General features: G+C 38.2%; 3 protein-coding genes across 5 annotated transcripts in view; 1 reads left to right on the forward strand and 2 right to left on the reverse strand.

The window, feature by feature from the left end:
* The window catches only part of LOC129738479 (uridine phosphorylase 1), a 58,774-nt gene extending 52,601 nt beyond the window's left edge, over positions 1-6,173 (reverse strand). Inside the window, exon 1 of one of the 2 annotated variants that reach the window (XM_055729699.1) lies at positions 6,043-6,173. The gene's annotated coding sequence lies outside the window, so the exon portion shown is untranslated. The remainder of the gene's footprint in view (positions 1-6,042) is intronic. The other variant, XM_055729700.1, reaches the window with a different exon arrangement.
* Positions 6,174-10,079: 3,906 nt separating this feature from the next.
* On the reverse strand, positions 10,080-15,689 carry LOC129739049 (tetraspanin-13). 2 transcript variants are annotated; one of them, XR_008735734.1, is made up of 6 exons: positions 15,455-15,689; positions 14,972-15,139; positions 14,693-14,902; positions 13,661-13,789; positions 12,945-13,214; positions 10,080-11,767 (listed from the first exon to the last, which is right to left on the reverse strand). XR_008735734.1 is itself a non-coding variant. In XM_055730425.1 (5 exons), exons 1-5 carry the CDS (start codon positions 15,524-15,526, stop codon positions 11,669-11,671), a joined length of 678 nt encoding a protein of 225 aa, XP_055586400.1. In that variant the 5' UTR covers positions 15,527-15,689; the 3' UTR covers positions 10,080-11,668. The 2 variants fall into 2 exon arrangements, 1 of the variants encoding a protein (XP_055586400.1); XM_055730425.1 differs by lacking the exon at positions 12,945-13,214.
* A 1,768-nt stretch (positions 15,690-17,457) lies between these two features.
* Positions 17,458-20,386, forward strand: part of LOC129738518 (transmembrane protein 41 homolog) — a 35,863-nt gene continuing 32,934 nt past the window's right edge. The window contains exon 1 of the mRNA XM_055729738.1: positions 17,458-18,109. The gene's annotated coding sequence lies outside the window, so the exon portion shown is untranslated. The remainder of the gene's footprint in view (positions 18,110-20,386) is intronic.

The raw sequence follows: 20,386 nt of genomic DNA on the forward strand, positions 1-20,386 counted from the left end.
CTTCATTTTATCTTATATTTATGAAAAGGATAAAATAAAAGTGGCCCACGATAACTCACTCTCTCCTATTTCGTAAGTCCGGAATGAAAAGTTATAAAAAAACAAAATTGAAGTGACACTGAGAAATACAGCGAATTGCAATAGAATTATGAACGGCAATGTGAGCATACAAAGGTAAACTAATGTGTAACTAAGTTACTCTATGGAGCCACCGTTGATTATCGAAAAGATTAATGTTTTCCATCTCATTAGAGTGTCCATTTCCCTGCCGTTTTCCCGTTCCCGGGGATAGGGAAATTTGGTGGCCTGTTTCCCGGGATCCCGGGAAATGTTTAAAAACATGTAAAATAAATGCACCTCGATTGAAATATAGCTTTTCGAACCTTTTCCTGCAAACGGATAAAAGCCCTCTGGATCACGACCAACCGAGACTGAGACGTGAAGACATGAGCCAGGGATATCTCCATGGCCAACTGGCAGCAGCTGTGGGACAGCGCAGAAAGAGGAAAATGTGGCCTCGCCGCTCTTCTCGACATGTGGTGACGCGGACGAGAAACCCGGACACGTGGTTTTCTATTGTCCAAGATATGAAGAGGAACGTATCAATATACTCGTCGCCTGCGGACCAGACACGACTGTAGAGTCGCCCCTCGTTGATGATGTGTTAGCATAGCATAGCATAGGGTGACTACACACATCTTGCATTGGCTGATACACGAGGTACAACTGATAATCGAGAGCATCGCAAGATGCCAAAATGAGTATCTGGATTCAATATTCATTCCAAGTGCTGCTCTTGAAGATCAGTGTGGTACCATATGATGCACACCGTGACAAGTCAATGTAATCATAGAAGGGGTTATCTGAAACAGCAAAAATAACTCTTTAGGTGCAGAGAACTCATACGACCCATAAAGCTGTTTCAGAAAGGAATGGAAGGGATGTTTTAGTGGGAAATCCTACATGGCAAATAGGATTGACAAAATATGATTAAATATAATCAAAATAAAATGAAACAATCTCACCAAAGTCCATTGATAGGCGATGAGGGAACGAGGCGGCGTGGGTTGATTTCTATTTGATGGTCCTGTTGCACTAATGATGATAATCCCTGCATCTTCCAGTCACTGTTGTTTGATAATTCAGCAAGTGCTTATGGATGATTTTTTGGGATTTGAGTGCTTCTTTTCTTCTGCTAATTTTTTTAACACAATCCTCACTGCTATCCTTACACAGATTTCGAAAAAGAAGCTTCTAAACAGATAACAATCACAATATATTCACGAAAACAAACGAGAAAATTTCGAGGTCGGAAAAAACACATCCGTCCTCTAGCAGTGCTTGCTTTGATCCCCCGTCGCCCCTCGTTGATGATGTGTTTTGATCAAAAACGTTTATGTAAAATCAAAGACGGCATTGAAAAAAAAGAGAAGTGATCTGCCAATTTAGGAGTGCAAACGTGAAAAGTAGAAGCTGAGTAATTTGTTGGAAGAATAAGCGTTTCAGGATCGGGAAACGTTTGAACTGACTGCCCTTCAAAGGAGTTGGAGACTGAGGAAAATTGCGATCGGCGTAGGATAGACTGACGCGAATACCGATCGACGTAACTTTATTGAGCTGAATGAGTCCAAGGCTATCAACTAAACTACGCAAGACCATCAGCGTAATTGTTCGGGCTACCACTACAAGATGACCTCAACCTGTCAGGGTGGAATTTAATTTAAAAATGAACTTATGAGTGAGTGTTGCATTTTTAGCGCCTATGCACGATTATGACCTCCTTTCCGAAGAATTGCCTCAAAGCAGTTACCGGATTGTGTCTGAGGCCCCATGCGGAGTTTAGGGCGTATGTATGTACGGATGAGAATATACGAGTCAACCCATTTGGTTCCATCGACCCAAATTTGCCCTGGGGAACTCACGGAAACTCGCCGTGCCTTGGTCCCAATTCGTAAAATTCCTTCTTCAAATTTAACACCTGGGTAACCAAAAAAAACACACACGCACAAACACACATACAGTACAGTTAGACATGATTTATGGAAGAGCACACTGAATTTCATAGTAAAAAAAATAAGGTAGGTTCCGACCCGAGCAACCCCATTCGTGATCTATTAACTGTCAAATGGTTTAGAACTGCGTAAAGTAGGACCCAATCTGCTCAGTTTTGGATAAATCTCTATACCAGTTCTAAAAAAAGTTGAGTTGAGACTGGTATAATGGATCACCAGTGCGATTGCTCGGGTCAAGATTTGGGTCTAAACCGGCTGTTTGGACCACGGATACAGGTGCTTTTAGAGCAATGTCAATGGTGTTGGGAGAAATTGGTAGAAATTTTGACACTTTTAGCACATTTTGAAAACTTTAACATGCGAAAACATTTCAAGATGTGTGGCCTTCTAGTGTTTTTAGAACACGTGTTGTATTCTCGCATGCTGTGATGCAAAAATAGCAATATTTCCTTCACGTACGGCTTGAATAAAAACAGTGCTGTAAAAAATACAGTGCCCGAAGATCTTGAAAACATTTTTGCATGGTAAAATTTTCAAAATGTGCTACAAGTGTCAACATTTTTACCACTTTCCCCCAACACGAGTGAACTTGCTCTTAGAATATAGATTTTTGCTAAAATGTTATAGATTTGTTGCTAAACGGATAGGGAATTTGCAAATCTTTTATAATATGTATACATAGTTTGTTGGGATTCTTGAGCTAAAAATGGAAAAATCGACAATTTGTGCAAAAAAGCTGTACTCAAAAAGTCGTCAGGTCACCCTGGAATGTGCCATAAGGCCTGTCCCGACTCTAATTGCATCACGGGAAAAACGCTGTAGAAAATAACCCTTTGAATATTTTTACATGAAAATTTGCATATAGATAGTTTGAAATGTATTGTTGACACTGTATTTTTTCAATTGTAGATTTTTTGAAAGTTGGGAAAAATGGCGTCACTTGCAGACAGACGATGCAAATTTATTTTATTCAAACTTAGGAAAAATTTTCAATTTTTTTCTTGGTAGGTTGCAAAACAACTTAAAATCGTGCAGTTAACGGCGAGTTTTTTATTCAAAAGTTATTTGGAACTCTAAGTATTGAAATGAAGAATAAATATAGTCAAAATAGATGTTGAGTTAGTGATCAAGAACACATGGGTAATAGTTTACCCTATGAAATTTATATTCTTTGATCAGGGCACTATGAGATAATTCTATATAGCATGAAAGCTAAACATATTCTTCCATGCTTTTTAAAATGTTAATGATATTTCATTTATTTTATGCTTAAAAAAACATTAATATTATTTTTCTAATTTGTAAGACGTGCTGCTACAAGAATTTAATAATTTTTTCTGGATCAAATTATCAATTTGCCAATTATCGGTTTTCAGTTTTGTCTCCAGCTGCAAAACTACTGAACCGATTTTAAAAAAATAAGTTGATATGGAATCGTCTTAATAACTGGTATGTAATTTTTTAAATTTGTATAGTTTAAATGGCGTCGAACAAATTGAGATAAATACAAAAATTTTCGATGAAAATTGCAGTTCCGAAAAAAGCCTGAAATTGCCGATTAATGTTCGGCTTAAGCTTTTCGTATTTAGATCTGCATTTTTGAGGCAGTTGAAATGCCGAACTAAGCTAAAGAGCCGACTTCCGCTCCATTCCGACCTATTCTCGATCGTTTCCTGATTCAAAAAATGCCTTGGAGATATCTAAACCCAAGGTAGTAACTTTTGTTATCAAGGACATTAATCCTCTCAATGCACCGGAACTTAAGACCCAAGGAAAATAATGGGATATTTTGAAGTAAATACTACGAAAATATCTTGAAGAGTGCAATCTTGGGAAGAAATGAAAAAAAAGTAGATTTTTGTACAAAAAAACCTGTAGCCAAACTTTGTAAAAAAAATAAATTAATGGTGTAAGGCTAAAAAGGCTATTGTACGGATATTGTCCATCTAAATGAAATGTTTAGAAACGTCGCTGGTGAACTGGCAAAAAAACATAGACTTCCAAGAATCTAGTACTTCACTTTTCTTTGTTGGGAGTCCGGACTTCCGAAGTAAAATTTAGTGCTGTCGTGTTAATATAGTATTTAATTTGAATGAAATAAATATTCCTAAAGCTCACTAAGGAGATATATTTTATTGTCTGAAAATTTGAAATTGATCGGTCAACTAATTCATTTCCTACAGCGTTTTTCCCGTGATGTAATTTGAGTCGGGACAGGCCTCAAGTAGTTCCTATCTATGGAGCCTTTCCTTTGAATCCAATAGTTCATTATTGAAATTACTTTGGCGAAAGACTTTTGTACTGCAGGGGGTAAAACATCAAAAATCTTCTAACGACTCTCTGGAGCCACTTATGGAATAAACAAGTGCGGGAAGATAAAAAAAAAGGTATTTATGCATCAAGTTGAAAAAAGTGGATTATTTCAGCACGAGTCGTTAATTTATCCAACGGGGCTTGCCGAGTGGGATAATTACGTCTAGTGCTGAAAATATCGAGTTTTGCAACGAGTTTTCGGTGTCGAAATGTTCACTTTTCGACACTAAATTAGATTAATAATTTTTTACTGATGTTCAGTTTGGCTTATGAAGACGTTAGAAAATTCTTTCAATCTTTCTAATCTGAATTCTGGCCTTGTAGACTTTAGAAAAAGCTGGAGGACTAAAACGATTCCTCTCCTCACAATGGATTATTATTGTGAAATGTATGAAAATGGAAATTCTCGAAATGAAAGTTTGTAGAGCATTAATTGAAATTCGATCTTGGTAAAAACAATAATCTATTGTATACATAGTTTCCATCCCCTCAATTCGAGTGACACCTGGGTGAAAACGTAGGTAAACATTCGGTCTGCTCGTTTGAGAACGAGCCAAATTTACTGAGAATTTACATTGAAAATTGAACATAAACAATTCCGAATTCGATTCGATACATTTTCAGTCGGACTACCAAGGCAGGTTACGAATGCCGTCGCCGTCCTCCGGGGATGGCCTCCTTTTTGAACCTACGAGCTTTCTTGAAGTTTTCACCACTAGACTGGAGACCATGGATGCGACAAACGAAATACTACCACAAAAAGAAGACGCGGAGCGCAGCAACGGAATGACGAAGACGACGACGACGTAAGACGACAACGACGCAAGGCGGCGGAGGGAGAGGACGCAAAGGATATCGATTTTCTCTGTTGGTTTTCCTCGTTTGGAATCGACCGACTGGACCGACCACCACCCACCAAACACCAACGGCAGATGTCGTTCTACACAGAGCGCGCGTCATCATCGTCGTCTGATGTAATTGGAAACATGATTTTTGCGGACGAGGGAATTTCTCGCTCGGGAACAAGGAAAATTTCTTCCAAACAACACCCGACGACTGCAGCCTGCAGGACCATCCACTTTCCATCCACATCCACTCACAGCAATTTACTGCCTTGAGAGGTCCTGCCTGGCTGCGTGGGAGCGGAGATTGATGACACTCCTCTTGCTCCTCGCGAAGTACAAGATCCTGGGAAGGGCTTGTCTGTGGGCAAAGTTTTCCTATTAAATTTATCACGTGAGCCGGTCGCTCGGGTCTTTCGTCGGATGTCACTGCCGTGAAAATTTAAGCTAGCGTAAAATGTAAATGAATGTTTGAAATATCTACCTTCTTGATTGAATGATGATGATGACGACGATATGGGGGGTTGATCCTTTCGTCCGGTGTGGCCCACTGGGTTGACTGGTTTTTCTTTTCGGTAATTTGGTTCCCCCAAACATATACAGCACACTATGTTAGGTAATTGCATACATCTAGGCGTTTGAAACCTCCCCCCCCGAAAAAAAAAATCTCCATGAAATGACAATAATTGACCCAAATCCTAAAGCTCACTACACCGTAAAACGGACGGATTTTATTTTCCCCCAAACCCGTGTTAAACTTTATTAATAAAACATCGTTCTAGAGTAGACACTGCTGGAACATCCCGTAACCGGAAGAGAGGGACTCTTAACTACTAGCTTGAGGGAAAGTAGGAAAATCAAACCGTTACACTCACGGTGTAGAAACACGGTAACAGCACCAACCAAGAGAGAGCACGCACGCACGACTAGTCGAAGCCACGGACAAAGACTGACTCGAGCCGAATAGTCGTATCCCGAATTGTGAAACGTTGCGGTAACCAGGAGGACGTGAAAAATCCGAAAAAAGGAACGCGCACTCGGGAGGACGCTTTTATAGCTGGATGAAGTGGTTAGTAACGGACTGATTGCCTGTTAGTGTGCATAGGGATGATAGCTACCATTGATGTTGTATGTGTTTGTACCGCTCGATTCTTTCGCAGGAGCTTACTTCCTAATCTGTAGCTGACGCTGATTAGTTTATTGCCTAATTCTATATTACAACCTCTTAACTATCATCGTTATCAGTTCACAGACAGATCACACAGGCAGGAGGTCAAAATTTGAAACTCTACGAAGTCATACGTCATTTGAAAATATGTAGATTTGTGCCACTCGCTTTAGCGGTTGGGTTTGGCGAGCGGAAGGCTTTCTTCTAATCTGTTGTTTTAGCAGCGTGTAATAATGTGTGATAACCTCCTCTTCTCGGTTGTTTCAGTTTGTTGTCGTCAACAACAGCAACAAAAAAGTCAAAAATAACCGAACGTACCTGAACCATAATCAGCCGAACGAACGATGGACGAGGACAAGTGTGTCCAGAAGGTACGCACACGCGCGCTTCCACGACTCAGTTTGATGGTTTCTTCGATTCCAGTTCGGGTCCCACTCCTGTTTTATGGCAACCGCGCTCTCTGTTTCACGGGGCTATTCATTCCTCCGAACGGTGAATATCTTTCCAAACATGCCTGCTTTGTTTCGCCTCAAAAAACGGTCAACCTAGACTCGAGTAACGGTCGTCAGACGTGAACGTGGATTTGGTGGAGGCGCCTGGTGGTTCATTTGGACGCTAACCTCAAAGATAGAATTTCAAACAAAAACGAATATCAATTTAAAGAAAAACCTCTGATGAGTAGTATGAGTATTCAAAATTGTAATTTTTTTTATATCTTTTTTAATTAATGGTATTTACTTTCCCAGGTTCCTCAACCTGGTGATGACAATGGCAAACGAACCTGTTACACTTGTGGAACTTCAAGTACTCCAGTTGAACTAGGAAGGGCTACCTTTTGTTTAAAGTTTCGGACGTGGAGGCTTTCGATTCCGGCTCTGAAATAGGCAACAGAACCCGCATCTCGAAGCGCCAACAGTAAGTCGCATTAATGGCGTCAACTCGGAAGCGCCCTGGCTGGTTGAAATAGAAGCGGCAATCAAATCCATGAAATCCAACAAAGCTCCTGGGATCGATTGCGATTATTGAAAAGCTTATTCGTCACAACTGCGCTCGATGGGGGGGCTTGGGCTCCAACTCACGGACATCGACTCAGGAAGTATCGAGAACGTCTTTTCTTCCGAGTACCTTGTCCGTCTACGAAACCAACTTTAGGTACCTACTATTGGTTACTTTCGTACAAAAGCGGTTTTTAGACTTTTAAGTGTTACTCAGCTAGAATATCCCTGTTTCTACGCCGTGTATCAAATTAAAAATTGATCCTGTGAGTTTCCTTGGTTTTTTTTGTCCACCATAATCAGGAAAATAGGGCTTGTGATATAGCTCAGTTGTCTCCTGAGCCGATGTCCGCGAGTTCGAGCCCAAGAGTAAACATCGAACACAGTTGTACCGGATAAGTTTTTCAATAACGATCCGCCAACTGCAACGTTGATAAAGTCGCGAATGCCATAAAGATTTTAAAACGACTATAATCGAAACAAAAAAAAATAATCAGGAAATTACGTTTAAAAACCTCCAACCAGGTGTTACCAAGCCATTTAATTTTAAAGTTATTTTTCGCGATAGCCATAACGACATCGAAAAATATTCCCATATTGCATAATTTCGTTGTGCAGCTGATGACTGAACTCGCAAATCATTTAACTTCGTTGTTTTGATTGATTTTTTTTCTTGACTTATTATCAGCAACCGAGCTATTAGGCGAAAACTTTGATAACCTTTTTTCGCAAGCAAATGGGCTTCTATCATTTTTCAATTTTTCAACCAAATTTGAAATCTCTGCTCAAGCGTCAATTCTTCCGGCACCTTTGATGAGACTCCTTGCTCAATTTGACCCCATCAGCATTCGGTTGGTTGGCACATAGTACGTCATTCAAATTTAGAGCTTTTTTTTTGTTTTCACAATATTCGTGTAAAAAAAGATTGCGTCTACTTCATTTGATACTGACTTAAGGTGCTTACCGTTCGAATGAAGTTTTGAAAAGATCGGGACAATTTTAAAGGATTTTCAGCTTTCAGGAATTCTTCCCGATGCAAAAATTTGGCAGTAGACCTTTCGCAACTGACTAAGAGCAGCCCATGGGGGATAACTTATGACGGAATATGAAACACCATCCAAACCAGGAACAGCTTTCCAAACAATCTTTACCGATTTTCGAAACAGCTTGAATATCCGATACTGTGAATGGTATAACGGGTGTTAAATAAAAAATGAGAATTTTTTCAATCACATTTAAAAAAATTGTTATGTTTTTTCATCGATTTCAGTATTTTTTATTGATAACATAATGTATTTTCTTCAAAAAACTGTCTGTGAATTTTTGAGTAAGGGCCGTGGTCTGATGTTCGACGCAACTTTGTCGCGATGCTCTCACAAGAACGTTGTACGGCACTTACGTCCATTTTCCGGATACAATTCCGGATTCTTGTAGTCAGTTGCTTCTTGTCCTTGGCCCTCCAATTGTTTTTATACACTAGGGCACTGAATGAGCCAAAGAAATCCTCTATTGGGCGGCACTGGGGCAAGTTTGTTGGGTTACGATCTTTCGGTTACGATCTTTCGCCTCAAGGTACGCCTGCCAGCCAGAACGGTCATTTTTTGGTCATCCACCGACACTGTGATCTGCTGACGTCTCAATCTGCTCCTCCGTGTACTCCGGCGACCTCGTCTTCTTCCTGCAGACGATCCCTTCATCTTGAGGGTACGATGGATCAATACGTGGGAGCAGCCATATTTCCGACCGGCGTCACGCAGGCTGGTTGCGTCCTTGTTGTCAAACAGGTTCTTTAACGATGTCTTCCTCTGCTTCGTCATTATCGCTCTACGTTCAGGGAACCCAGGATACGATATACCGTACTGACAGGTACATTTTCTTCCTTAAAATGTGCCACCGTGAACTTTTTTCCTTGCTGGAAATGCGTTTCGTAGAACCGTACAATGCGTTCGCGGAGCACGTGCTGTTTCGACGCCATCTTTGCTTTGACTAAATTCAAACTAGCAAAACCAAACACGCCTACTGTTTCTAGGGAGCCCAAAGAGCAATTTTCTTGGAGAAAGAAAAATTTTCGCTCTTTATTTGATTTACTGAAATATATTGAAAACATTCTCATTTTTTTATTTAACACCCGTTACCAGTTTAAGAGCAACAGGAAAAACCGGGGTGGGTTTTGGGCAGATGAGTGAGCCAACTTGTTCAAAACATGGTTGGTTAAATTTTCCGAAATTCTGAGGTTTTTTGATGGCTCTCCGCCCCCTTTGAACCTTCTGGCCATTCTCCAAAAGGTTGTGAGGGACGTTGAACTACCACAAAAAATGTTGCCAACTTTTCCTCTTCTTCTCGCGTACCAAATTTCTGAACCTTCGTTGTAATGTATCTTTCGAAAAAATCAGTTGACAGCTCTAGTTTTCAACCAATAGGGTTGCGGTATTTGGGGGGATGTTGTTCGAATTTACTGATGGGCAGGATTTGCGCAGTGCTTGCCAAATCAGCTCAAAGAAGACATCAAGGCTATCCAGTTCTCCATCTTCGACGAATGATTCCTCGAGGCTTCCGACAAAACGTTCCCAGTCGACTTTTCGTACGTAGCGTGATATTGATTATCGTTTCCTTGTACCCTTTGTCGGATTGAGATGTAGGGGTTTTTCTCGTCTAAAGATTGATAAAAACTGAAAAGGAACATAACAAAATATTTATTAGATAATGAATTTGTTCTCAAATTTTCTTTAAAAAAAATAGTAATACGCTCTTGATTTTTTACTGGCTTACACCTAATCAGTGTGAGTGAGTTTTTTGGGTGTATATATAGAATATATTTTTTTATTACATATTTTATTCAATGCATCACACTTCCCATGGTTAAATGTAGTTTTTATAAGTAGAAACTCAAATTCGATCAGCTGGTAAACTATTACAGATAGATTACAATTGTAGATCGTAGCTATACTTAGTAAGTTGTTTTACTTTACGATTCACTACGCTTAGCTTGATGTTGTATCCGGTTTTTTTTATTTATTTTTTTTTTTTAATTTTATTCATACAATTTATGTTTTATAGATATTTTTTTAATCTAGCACAGTTCTTTGCCTCCATTATTTTTACGCCCGCGCTAGAGAGAGATCTTTTTTTCTGCCTTAGGGTTTTTTTAAATGACTATTACGCGGGTTGATCGCACATTTATTAAGTGTAAATTGTTTCCTGACTCGTAACAACAGTAATCTCTAATAGCAGACATACAATAGAAAGGAAAAACGGAAACGGAATAAGTTGCTGTTTTTGCATAGGAGATTCTTTTTACTTTGAAGGGGAGGGGATCTCAGTGCTAGAATAAATAGTGATGCAGGATTTGTTCAAACGAACTAAGCAGAAAAATAAAACAAACTTCAGGTTGAGCAAAATAAATCCGATTTTTAAAGCTTAAAAATAACTACGTGTGTGTATGTTTTTTTTTTTCTTCTTTAGTTTATATCGAATTTTACCTATACTATCACAAACAATAAAGCCAGCTGCATTTAGTTTCAATTTTTACATTGTTCTTCATAATAGGTATTAAGACTTTTTTTTGCTCTTCTAGCGATTGGTCTTTGCTCAACGGTGTTTCGAAAAAGATTGTGTTTAGTTTAATTAGAGTTTTTACGTATACACGAGGCAGCCAAAGGTGATACCGGTTTGCAAGTGTGTGTATGTTTTGTTAAATTAGTGATCAAATTTCTACCGATGAGCAGAGGAAAAGCAATGCGCCATCTATCTTCCACTAGTAAGAAAAAGTTAAATGTTATTTTATGTTTTTTTTTTCCAAAAGTTGTTTTCAAGACGACATAAAGTAGATTCAAAGGGTATATTTTTTAAACAATATACTTAGTAGTTAAGATTAATAGCAATCGATTCAAGTCAATATTTTTAAAACAAACGATTTAGCAATTCAGAAGCTAAAGCACAACTTAACCAAAACTAAACTGATATTGATTTCCCGAAAATAATGGGGCCTACTCGTTCCATATTTGAAAAAGTAAACAAAAATTCACTAAACTTTCCGAATCCATTATACAAAGTAGCACAACCATTTTTTTCTTGTTTCCTAGTTTTTTTTCGTTTGGGTTCCTATAAATTCGACCAGAAGTAAACTGTAAACTATGAGTATTGTTCAGTTCGGACACAAACATTTCCCCGTTCGTTTTGCTGAAGATGTTTGTGTTCTCTATTCTCTTCTATGTTTTTTTTTGGGTTTTCAGCGAGTTATTCTTTGAAGAAAAAACACCATCACCGCTCTAGATGGCATCTACCGGTGAGTAGATGAACTAACAACTGTTTTTTGTTTTTGGATCTTATTCACTCAACTCAGTAGACGTAGTTGCTTTGGGGGAAGATAGCCCGCGCCGGTAGATGGTCCGGATCCTGCTGATTGCGGTAGCGGCGGGTCAAAAACACGGCAATAATCTTCGCGCGGAGAGGAAGTTTACAACATCATCGGGGGGTATTTCGGATTTGTCGGTTGTTGATTTGAAAAAAAAAGTAAAATTATCATTAGATTACAAAGTCCATTATGCAAATTAATATAACTATTTCCAACAAAGAATCATGCAAAAATAGTTTTTTTTGGTTTAGTGAGAATCACAATCAATCACAGGAAAGAAAACGAAAAACAATTAAATTAAATTTTCTTGAGATAAGTTAGCCTATTGTACAATGTCCTTGTAACTTCTAATTTAAAAATAATATTCAGAAAAAACAGCAAAAAAAAAAAGTAAATAAAACAAATAAACTGAATTATTGTGCATTTGCAAATTTTCGCTTTGAAGTAAAAGCAGCAGCAGAAAAAGTTTCCACTAGTTGATACTAGATGGCCACAGAAAAAAATGCGAAAAAAATAGCAAAATGGTTTTTTTTTGTGGGTTTTTGGGCCTTTTTTGTATCTTTTTTGTGTATTTTATGTCATTGTTTGCCTTTGTTTATTGGTCATGATTTTGATGTTTTTTGTACTTTCGATGTTTACTTTTTTTTTGTCTTCTTCGTCGTTTTGTCTTCCTGGTCTTTTGATCAGTTTTTTAATTTTAGATATAACGTACTAAAGTTGGCATATTGTTTTTAACTCTTATTTGTTTATTTTACCTATTTTTTACTAACAACTTGTAAAATTTTAAAATTTCGATCGATTTCAAATTTTGAATTTATTGGTTTTGATAATTTTAACGTTTTGTAAAGATATATAGATCTAAGAAAACTTAAGCGTATGTTTCACTGTTAGTAAAAAAAGAAATTGGTCAGCTGAAAGAAGCAATAGTATACAGAAAATAGCGTTGGAAATTTACAGAAAATTGTATAAAAAACACAAAAAGGTGCACTCGTTTGGAAGAAAACTAAAATAAATGTTTTTAATTCAGAGCATGGTTAAGAGCACAATCTAGAAGAGTTTTCGCTTTGGTTAGTATTTTCAAAACGGAAAATATCACACGGCAAACGCACACACTTAAAACACGAACACCATCTATGTTTGATTGGATAGATTAAGTTAGTCATAGGTCTTTTTTGTTGAAAAGTAATAGAAAGAAGGAGTGAAGTAACACGACGACAGCAATTGAGGCAATCGAGCTGTGGTGTGAGGCGCAATTATTACCATGGTTGTACATATGGAATGCTTTCGATACGATTCTCCTTGTTCGATTTTCAACTTTTATGGTTTTGGGTATAACTTTTCCAGAAAGAAGCGCGCATTTTGCTTGAATTCGATTGGAACCGAGGTAGAAAAAAACTTAGCTGAAGTCTAATCGAACTGAACCACTTAAAGCTCCGTTACGGGATCGTCCCAATCTTAGAGGAAAGCACTCGGATTGCCGCGGGGATCTTTTTGGTTGCGGTAGCGCACGGTCAGCCAGACACCGATAAACTAGATTTCAGTTGAAGAATTATGTAAGTTAGTTTGTTAGTTTTTTAATTGGGAAAAAGGAATGAACAAAGTTAAATAAGTACAGCAGCCGATTAGAACCAAGAATGTAAGAAAAAAAAAACGAAATAATCAACCGATCCATGCCAGCATGAAATGTTAAAAATTGATCAAAAAAGAGAAAGAGAAAAAGTTTGATTTTGGTTAAACGGGAAACCCAAACTCTGATTCGTTAGCACAATTGACTTTTACAAAAACCAAAAATAATACGTGAAACCGGAACGAAAAAACATTCAAATCAAAACCAAAATTCTAGATCCGATTTCGGAAAAAAAAAACTTGATATGAAGGAAAAAGTCACGGGAACGATAAAACGAAACTGCCAAAGCGGGATTTTTCTTCCTCCCTCTTGCGGATTTGTAGTCGGAAAAGTCGAGTGCGGTACTTACCTCGGTGAAGCTGAAGAATAACCCGATTCCGCCAGACAAACGGAACGCATAGTCGATGGTACTCTCGAGCTTGGGCATGCAGGGAGGACACTGGCAGTTCTCCGGGGCATCCGTTGAGCAGCACAGAGTCTGTAATATGGGAGAAAAAATGAATTTCCTAATGTATGCAATGCGAAAAAGGGTGGCTTAGCTACAACTTTTTCAATTTGAAATTTTAATAGTGACCAGATTCACACACGTGTAATGGATATTGCCGATCTAGGATTCTGTGAAGGGAGGTTTTTCTTTTTTGAATCAGATCTAGCTACAGTCATGTGTTCCTCGAATCTATGTATCCATCAGTTTTCTTTTGGTTTTTTTTCCAATGTACACCTTATCACAATCGGAACAACTAAATTTGTACACATCAGATCTATGAAGGAGATCTACTGGATCTTTAGCCGATCCTAAGATGGATTTCAGTTGATTATTCAAGCTAGTGAACGCTATATTAAACTTTATCAACTTTTGTCGCAAGTCAAGTGCGTTGACACTGTTGAATCTTTGTTGAAGCTCCTTCTGAATGGGAGTTAACGTAGTGAGAGATTTCCGTTGAAACATCCCTCAGATGCAGACTCATTAGAGCACCTGTATCCGTGGTCCAAACAGCCGGTTTAGACCCAAATTCCGACCCGAGTAACCGCATTGGTGATCCATTATACCAGTTTCAACTCAACTTTTTTTAGAGCTGGTATAAGGATTGATCCAAAACTGATGAGATTTGGATCCAATTTGACGCAGTTCTAAACCGTTTGACAGTTAATGGAACACGAGTGCAGTTGCCAGTTTTTCATTGGATCGGATTCAATTTCATTGGTTCAATTCTTGTATAAATTAGACCCAAGAATAGACCACGAATACAGATGCCCTTAGTGAACAATAAAAATGACTTGACAATTGTCTTGAGAAAGTCTTAGAATAAAAAGGATGTTTTTTCCCCCGGCGCTATGATCACCCTGTAAAGTGTAAAGCAAACGTAAAAGCCACACTTACGTTGACCTTCGCACAGGAAGGATGATCGTCGGTGGCCGTCGAGTTGAACCCACAGCAGACAAATTCGTCCTGTACCTGCTGCTTGATATCAACTGGGGCCAGAGACCAACCCTGTTCGGCAAATTGACGCTGCTGTTCTCCGTTAACAGCCAAACAGGAGCAGGCAATCGAAAATTGAATTAGGAACAACATGAACAGGATTATCATGTACTGTGGAATGATAGAATAGAAAGATTAGTAGTTATTGGGAATTCTTTTGAAAAACGATTGACAACTTACGAAGAACAGCATAACCTGGTGATGTTTGACCGCTCCAATCAGTCCAAGAACGGAAATCAGGATCAGAATTACGCCACAGGCCAGAATCCCTCCGATTATCGGTAGATTCGTTACGATGGAAGAAGCCCGTCCATACACTCCGACTCCGATCAGCAGAAAGCCGACCATCTGCAAAAAAGCGAAACAAATCGCAAATAAGAACGAACATTCGAGATAAGGCTGGTTTCAAAACATTTTCGTTCCACTCGCAATAAGCAAAATAGGTACAGCTTTGTTTTGCGAATTATCGATCGATGGGACCAAAATACGTCACAAGGAGGAACAACTTTTTCAACCTGTTATTTAACTGAATATCCTTTTACTTTTTTGCACCCCCTTCGAACCAGTTACTGGGCCAAATTTTGAGCCTGCAGCAATCGAAGGTTAAAGCGAGGCCCCGAAAAAAAGTCCACAATAAAATTAAGACATAAACACCATACTTACGACATAGAGGATGTTCAGTGCAATCAATGCATTTTTCGAGCAGCTAAATCCTCCGCACATTGTGGATACCATTCGTTGTGGTTACGATTCCCCCGACCAGATGCGATTTCCGTTCACTTAAATCTAAACCTAACCGAGAAACGGAGCTACTTTTCCGCAAAACTAATCAGGATCTTTTTTTCCGCAGGAGCAAAATTTTCACCTCTGGTGCAGCAAGCTTCGATCTTTTCACTTCACTGTATACATTTCAACTTGGTTTTGGGTTACAAAGGCTTAGAGTGTACGCAGGCAGCCAGCTGTTTCTCGCGTTTTTGATCGACTTTTTCGGAACAAAAAATTTGTCGAAGCCTGGTGTCAACTGACAGTTGACCTTCAAAAGTTTGATCGATTATTGTTTGTGGGTAATTCGGGGCAACAGGTTTTGCTATTATAAAAACCACAAGACAGCTATATGGGCAATATGGATTTATTATTTCCTCAGACAGAGGGAAAGCCCGCTGGAGTTACGCTTCTCTCGAGCCTCAGTAAGCCATCAGATGAGGTTGATTATTCAAAAACGATTTTGAACTTTCTCTGTGCTCTGTGTTCATTCTTTGGATCAAAAACATTTAACTTTTAAAATTCTTCCAAACTAATGTTATGTTTTGCTTGTTTTTTATTATCTCTTTCATTGAAAATTGGATTTCGTGCAATGTTTTGCAGCCGCAGTTATCCGTACAAAGGTTGACTGAAAAAAGGTTAGCGTGTAGAGCTCCGACAGATTTAAATCTGTAAATTTACACTGATTTGACAGGTCGCACGAATGTACAAGTTCGCTCAAATGTCGCAATCATGAGTGCGCAGTCCATTTTAGTGCACTGCGATTAATATTATGGAAGAAATTCTTCTTCACTTTAAACAATTTAAAAGTAGGTCGTTTCGCTAAAGTTTTTGAAATTTTCTGTCCTACTGCTATTTTGTATCATTATGCCATTTTATAGATTTTCTTTTTCATTTGTGACGCTTTTTACATTTTTGTATTTTTTTTTTTGCTTTTTTCACTTGACAGTCATTGAGCCATCTTTTGTCATTTTTATTCTTTTAGCCACATTGACAAATAACTATTGTTATTTTAATCGGTTTTCATTATATTTTTTTTTTCATTTTTATACCACCAAAATCAATTTATTGTATTTATTTCTTTTTTAGTTATTTTGGTAACTTCGTCATTTTGTCATTTTTTGCAATGTAATTTCGATCATTTTTATCATTAATGCCACTTTTGTCATTGCTGTAATTTTTTATCATTGTTGTCAGTTTTGTCATGTCTGTAATTTTTTATCATTTTTGTCATTTAAATGTAATTTTTTATCATTTAAAAAATTTTACTTTTTATCATTGATTCATTTTTGTCATTTCTCAATTATGTCAAATTTGTCATTTTTTCGTTTTTGTCATTTTTGTCTTTTGTAATTTTTGTCGTTTTTTTCATATCTGTCATTTTGTGGTTCTTGTGATAATTATTTTTCATTTTTGTCATTTTTGTTACAGTTTGTCGTTTGTCTATTTTTTTTTGTCATTTTTTATCTTTTCTTGTCATTTTTGTCATTTATAACATTTTTTTCGTTTTTCCATTTGTGCCCATTTTAGTAATTTTTTATTTGTTTTTTTTTTCATTATAGTCATTTGTGTAATTTTTTTGTTATTTTTGTGATTTATGTTATTTTTGTAACTTAGTTTTTGTTATTAATAATATTTTCGACACTTATTCCATTTCTATCTTTTGTCATTCTCGTCAATTGAAATCCGAATAGAAAGTTGTTTTTTTTTCAAGTCTTCCAAATTTAGACCCGAAATCTTTAAAAACTTTCGAAATTTTTACTGGCAACATTGCCCCAGACATTGTCAAATGACAGTTCCCGTCGCAAAAATTCGCTCGACATTTTGCCATTTTCCTTTGCACCGTTTCGCATTTTCATTTTCGCCTCTTTGTAGGCTTTCGTTTTGGCAGAAAATCGTTCGATTTCGTCGTCGTCAGTTCATCTTTTGGCATCGTTTCGTCGGGTTGTGTCCGTAATTTTTCTGGTAATCGGAAGGCGTAGTGAAGTTTTTCCTCGTTTAACTAGAAAAGATTAAAGTTCTTTTCGGTAAATTTGTTACCAACAATTAACGGCGCGCGTGGAATTCTTTAGCATCGTCGGTGGTTTATAATTGGAAAAAGTGCGACGAAAATCCACGCCCGTTTAGCAAGAAGCCTTTGAAGTGGAAAAAACCGTCAAATTTTAGTTGGTTTCCACTAATCGGTCGTTTTTTTCCTACTCGGTCGTCGTGTGTGCCATTACAACACCCTATAATAGTGCTAGTTGATGATAGCCGCTGGTTTTTTTTATGTGAGCCGCGATCAAGCCATTGCTGCCTCAGTGAATATATAGTGCTGTTATAGTGATTTCGAAATAAGCGACGGGCAGCGCAGGTTTTTGTGACTGTCACCTGTCACGAGGGGTGGTGTTTTTTCGATTCCGGAAGGCCAATTCGGCATATGCTTCTGCCCTGAAGCAGTCGAGAAGATAGCCTCCAGCTGTTTGTTTTGGGTCTGGATCAACCCGAGCACGAGAACAAAGAAAGCTTAAACTACTGCCGAGAACGGAACGGATTACGGGAAACATAGGAAGCCTGGTAAGTTCCATCATTGTTGGGTAATAGGGAAGGATTTGCCAAGTCAGAACATTTCGCCCTTCCAACAGAGATTATTAGGCCGTATTTTCAAGAAACGAGAAGATGTGACTGTGACGAATCGAAGTGGGTACCTACTAGAAAAAAAAACGGCGCAACAAAATATCGTACGATATCGTCTGTTTGTGGATGGGGAAAAAACAACACTGAAACCCCATCGGCCCGTGCGTCCATCGAAAGAAGACAATGCACAATGGGGCTGGCGTTGTGTAAAGGTGGTCAAAATTCAGATTTCATTTTATCTTCGGAATCTCTATGCGATCTCCGGAAATAGATCGATCCCCTACATTGATTCAGCAAAGCTGTCAGGATCGATGCATCTTAAAAATCGCAAAAATGCAACAAGAGATGTGTGGCGGTAAGCATGAGGGCCGCAAGGTCGCTAAGCAACCGCAGTCATTTTTCCGTTTTCTTTTGGTGATTTTTGAGGGTCTAAAACCGAAATTTGGAGCGCTTTAAAATATCCTTAAATCAAATCCAATTGTCAGTTTTCTGTATGTATCTCGGTTTGCGAAATTCGACATGACCCATTTAAGGCCGATGACATAGTGAATACGATGCGATGCGATGCGGTTCAATGCGGTGAACCACATTTGATGAAAATGTATGTGAATCGCTTAAACCTGACATACTCAACGCGGCGAAGCAGATGTCAATTTGTTCCGCCGCTCGAGTTCGCGTAGGCTGCGTCCGTAAATTTTCCGCCAATTCGCATCGCATCGCACTCACTATGTCATCGGCCACACTTCTAGTGAAAATGACCGCACTGAACCTCGAAAATACCCAAACTTGAGAACTTTCCCCGCCAACCCGAATGAAATTCCCTCCCTACAGGTTTGGCTATTAAATGCATAAACCAAAGTTAAGCTCTTAAAAGAGAACTCATCCCCCAAAATCTGATACCGCAATAAAATGGAAATAAAAATAAAAAAAATTACTGCAGGTACGGGAATCACACCCATACCTGTAATGGCTCTGCGATTACCATCTCAGAATGCTAACCGCTCGACCACCGAGGAATTGTTGAGAGAGGCAGCTACATCATCGTATAAGCGAGACTTTCTGCGAATGAAGCGGAAAAAAAGTTATCCCCCAAAAAAACAGTCCTTCGCTTTGAACTTACCCCCCAAACCTAAATCTGCCATGATGGAGGTAATAGAATCAGATTCGCTTACAACAAAAACCCCCCAAAAAAACAGTTCTCCGCTTGAAGGACAAGTTTGGCTTATTGGCAAACTGTGATTTTTTCACAAACTTAAGTTGTCAATATCGAACTCAGGTTTGGCGGGTGCTAGTTCTCAAGTTTGGGTGTTTTTGATTTTCAGTGCGTGACAAATTTCGTCAATAACTCAAATTTCAGCTGCGTACTGTTGTTTACTTCCAAGTGATGCTGGGTTGTCATTTTTTGTTGTTTTTCACGAAAAATTTGAAAATGCGTGAACTTACTCCCGAGCAAATAAAACAAACTGTGCACAAATGGGGCGATCTTTTAATCAAAAAACTAGCTAAGGAAAAATGTGTGAGTGTCGAAGCAGTTCCAACCGCGTTGAGAAATGAAATCGAAGCAATCAAGATTATAAACAACCATTAGAGCTTGTTCACTGGTGTTGGGAAAAAGTTGTAGAAATGTTGTCACTTTTTGCACATTTTGAAAATTTTGCCATGCAAAAACATTTTCAAGATCTGTGGCCTTCAAGTTTTTCTACAACACGTGTTGTATTTTCGCATGCTGTAATGCAAAAATGGCTATATTTCTATCACATACGGCTGAAATAGAAAGAGTACTTTAAAAAAATACAACGCCTAAAGATCTTGAAAACAATTTTTCATGGTAAAATTTTCAAAATGTCAAAATTTCTACCATTTTTTCCCAACACCAGTGAACTTGCTCTTAGTTGTTAGTGAAAACTTTTCACTTTATTTATAGTTCAGTAAGAGAAAGTTCACTGGTGTTGAGAAAAAGTGGTAGAAATTATGACATTTTGAAAAGTTTTCCATGCAAAAATGTTTTCAAGATCTTTGGGAGTTGTATTTTTTTACAGCACTGTTTCTATTTCAGCCGTATGTGATAGAAATATTGCTATTGTTGCATCACAGCATGTGAAACTACAACACGTGTTGTAAAAAAAAAACATGAAGGCCACATATCTTGAAAATGTTTTTGAATGGTAAAATTTTCAAAACGTGCAAAAGTGACAAAATGTCTACCACTTTTTCCCA

The sequence above is a fragment of the Uranotaenia lowii genome, chromosome 1, assembly GCF_029784155.1.
Source record: "Uranotaenia lowii strain MFRU-FL chromosome 1, ASM2978415v1, whole genome shotgun sequence".
Classification (NCBI taxonomy): Eukaryota; Metazoa; Arthropoda; class Insecta; order Diptera; family Culicidae; genus Uranotaenia; species Uranotaenia lowii.

Excerpts from the sequence above, each read along its gene's own strand:
- LOC129739049 (XM_055730425.1), bottom strand. The coding sequence starts at position 15,526 with ATGGTATCCACAATGTGCGGAGGATTTAGCTGCTCGAAAAATGCATTG. Across the intron at positions 14,903-14,971 it reads ACCAGGTTATGCTGTTCTTC|TACATGATAATCCTGTTCAT; the intron begins GTAAGTTGTCAA and ends ATCATTCCACAG. Across the intron at positions 13,790-14,692 it reads CTTCCTGTGCGAAGGTCAAC|ACTCTGTGCTGCTCAACGGA; the intron begins GTAAGTGTGGCT and ends CCCATATTACAG.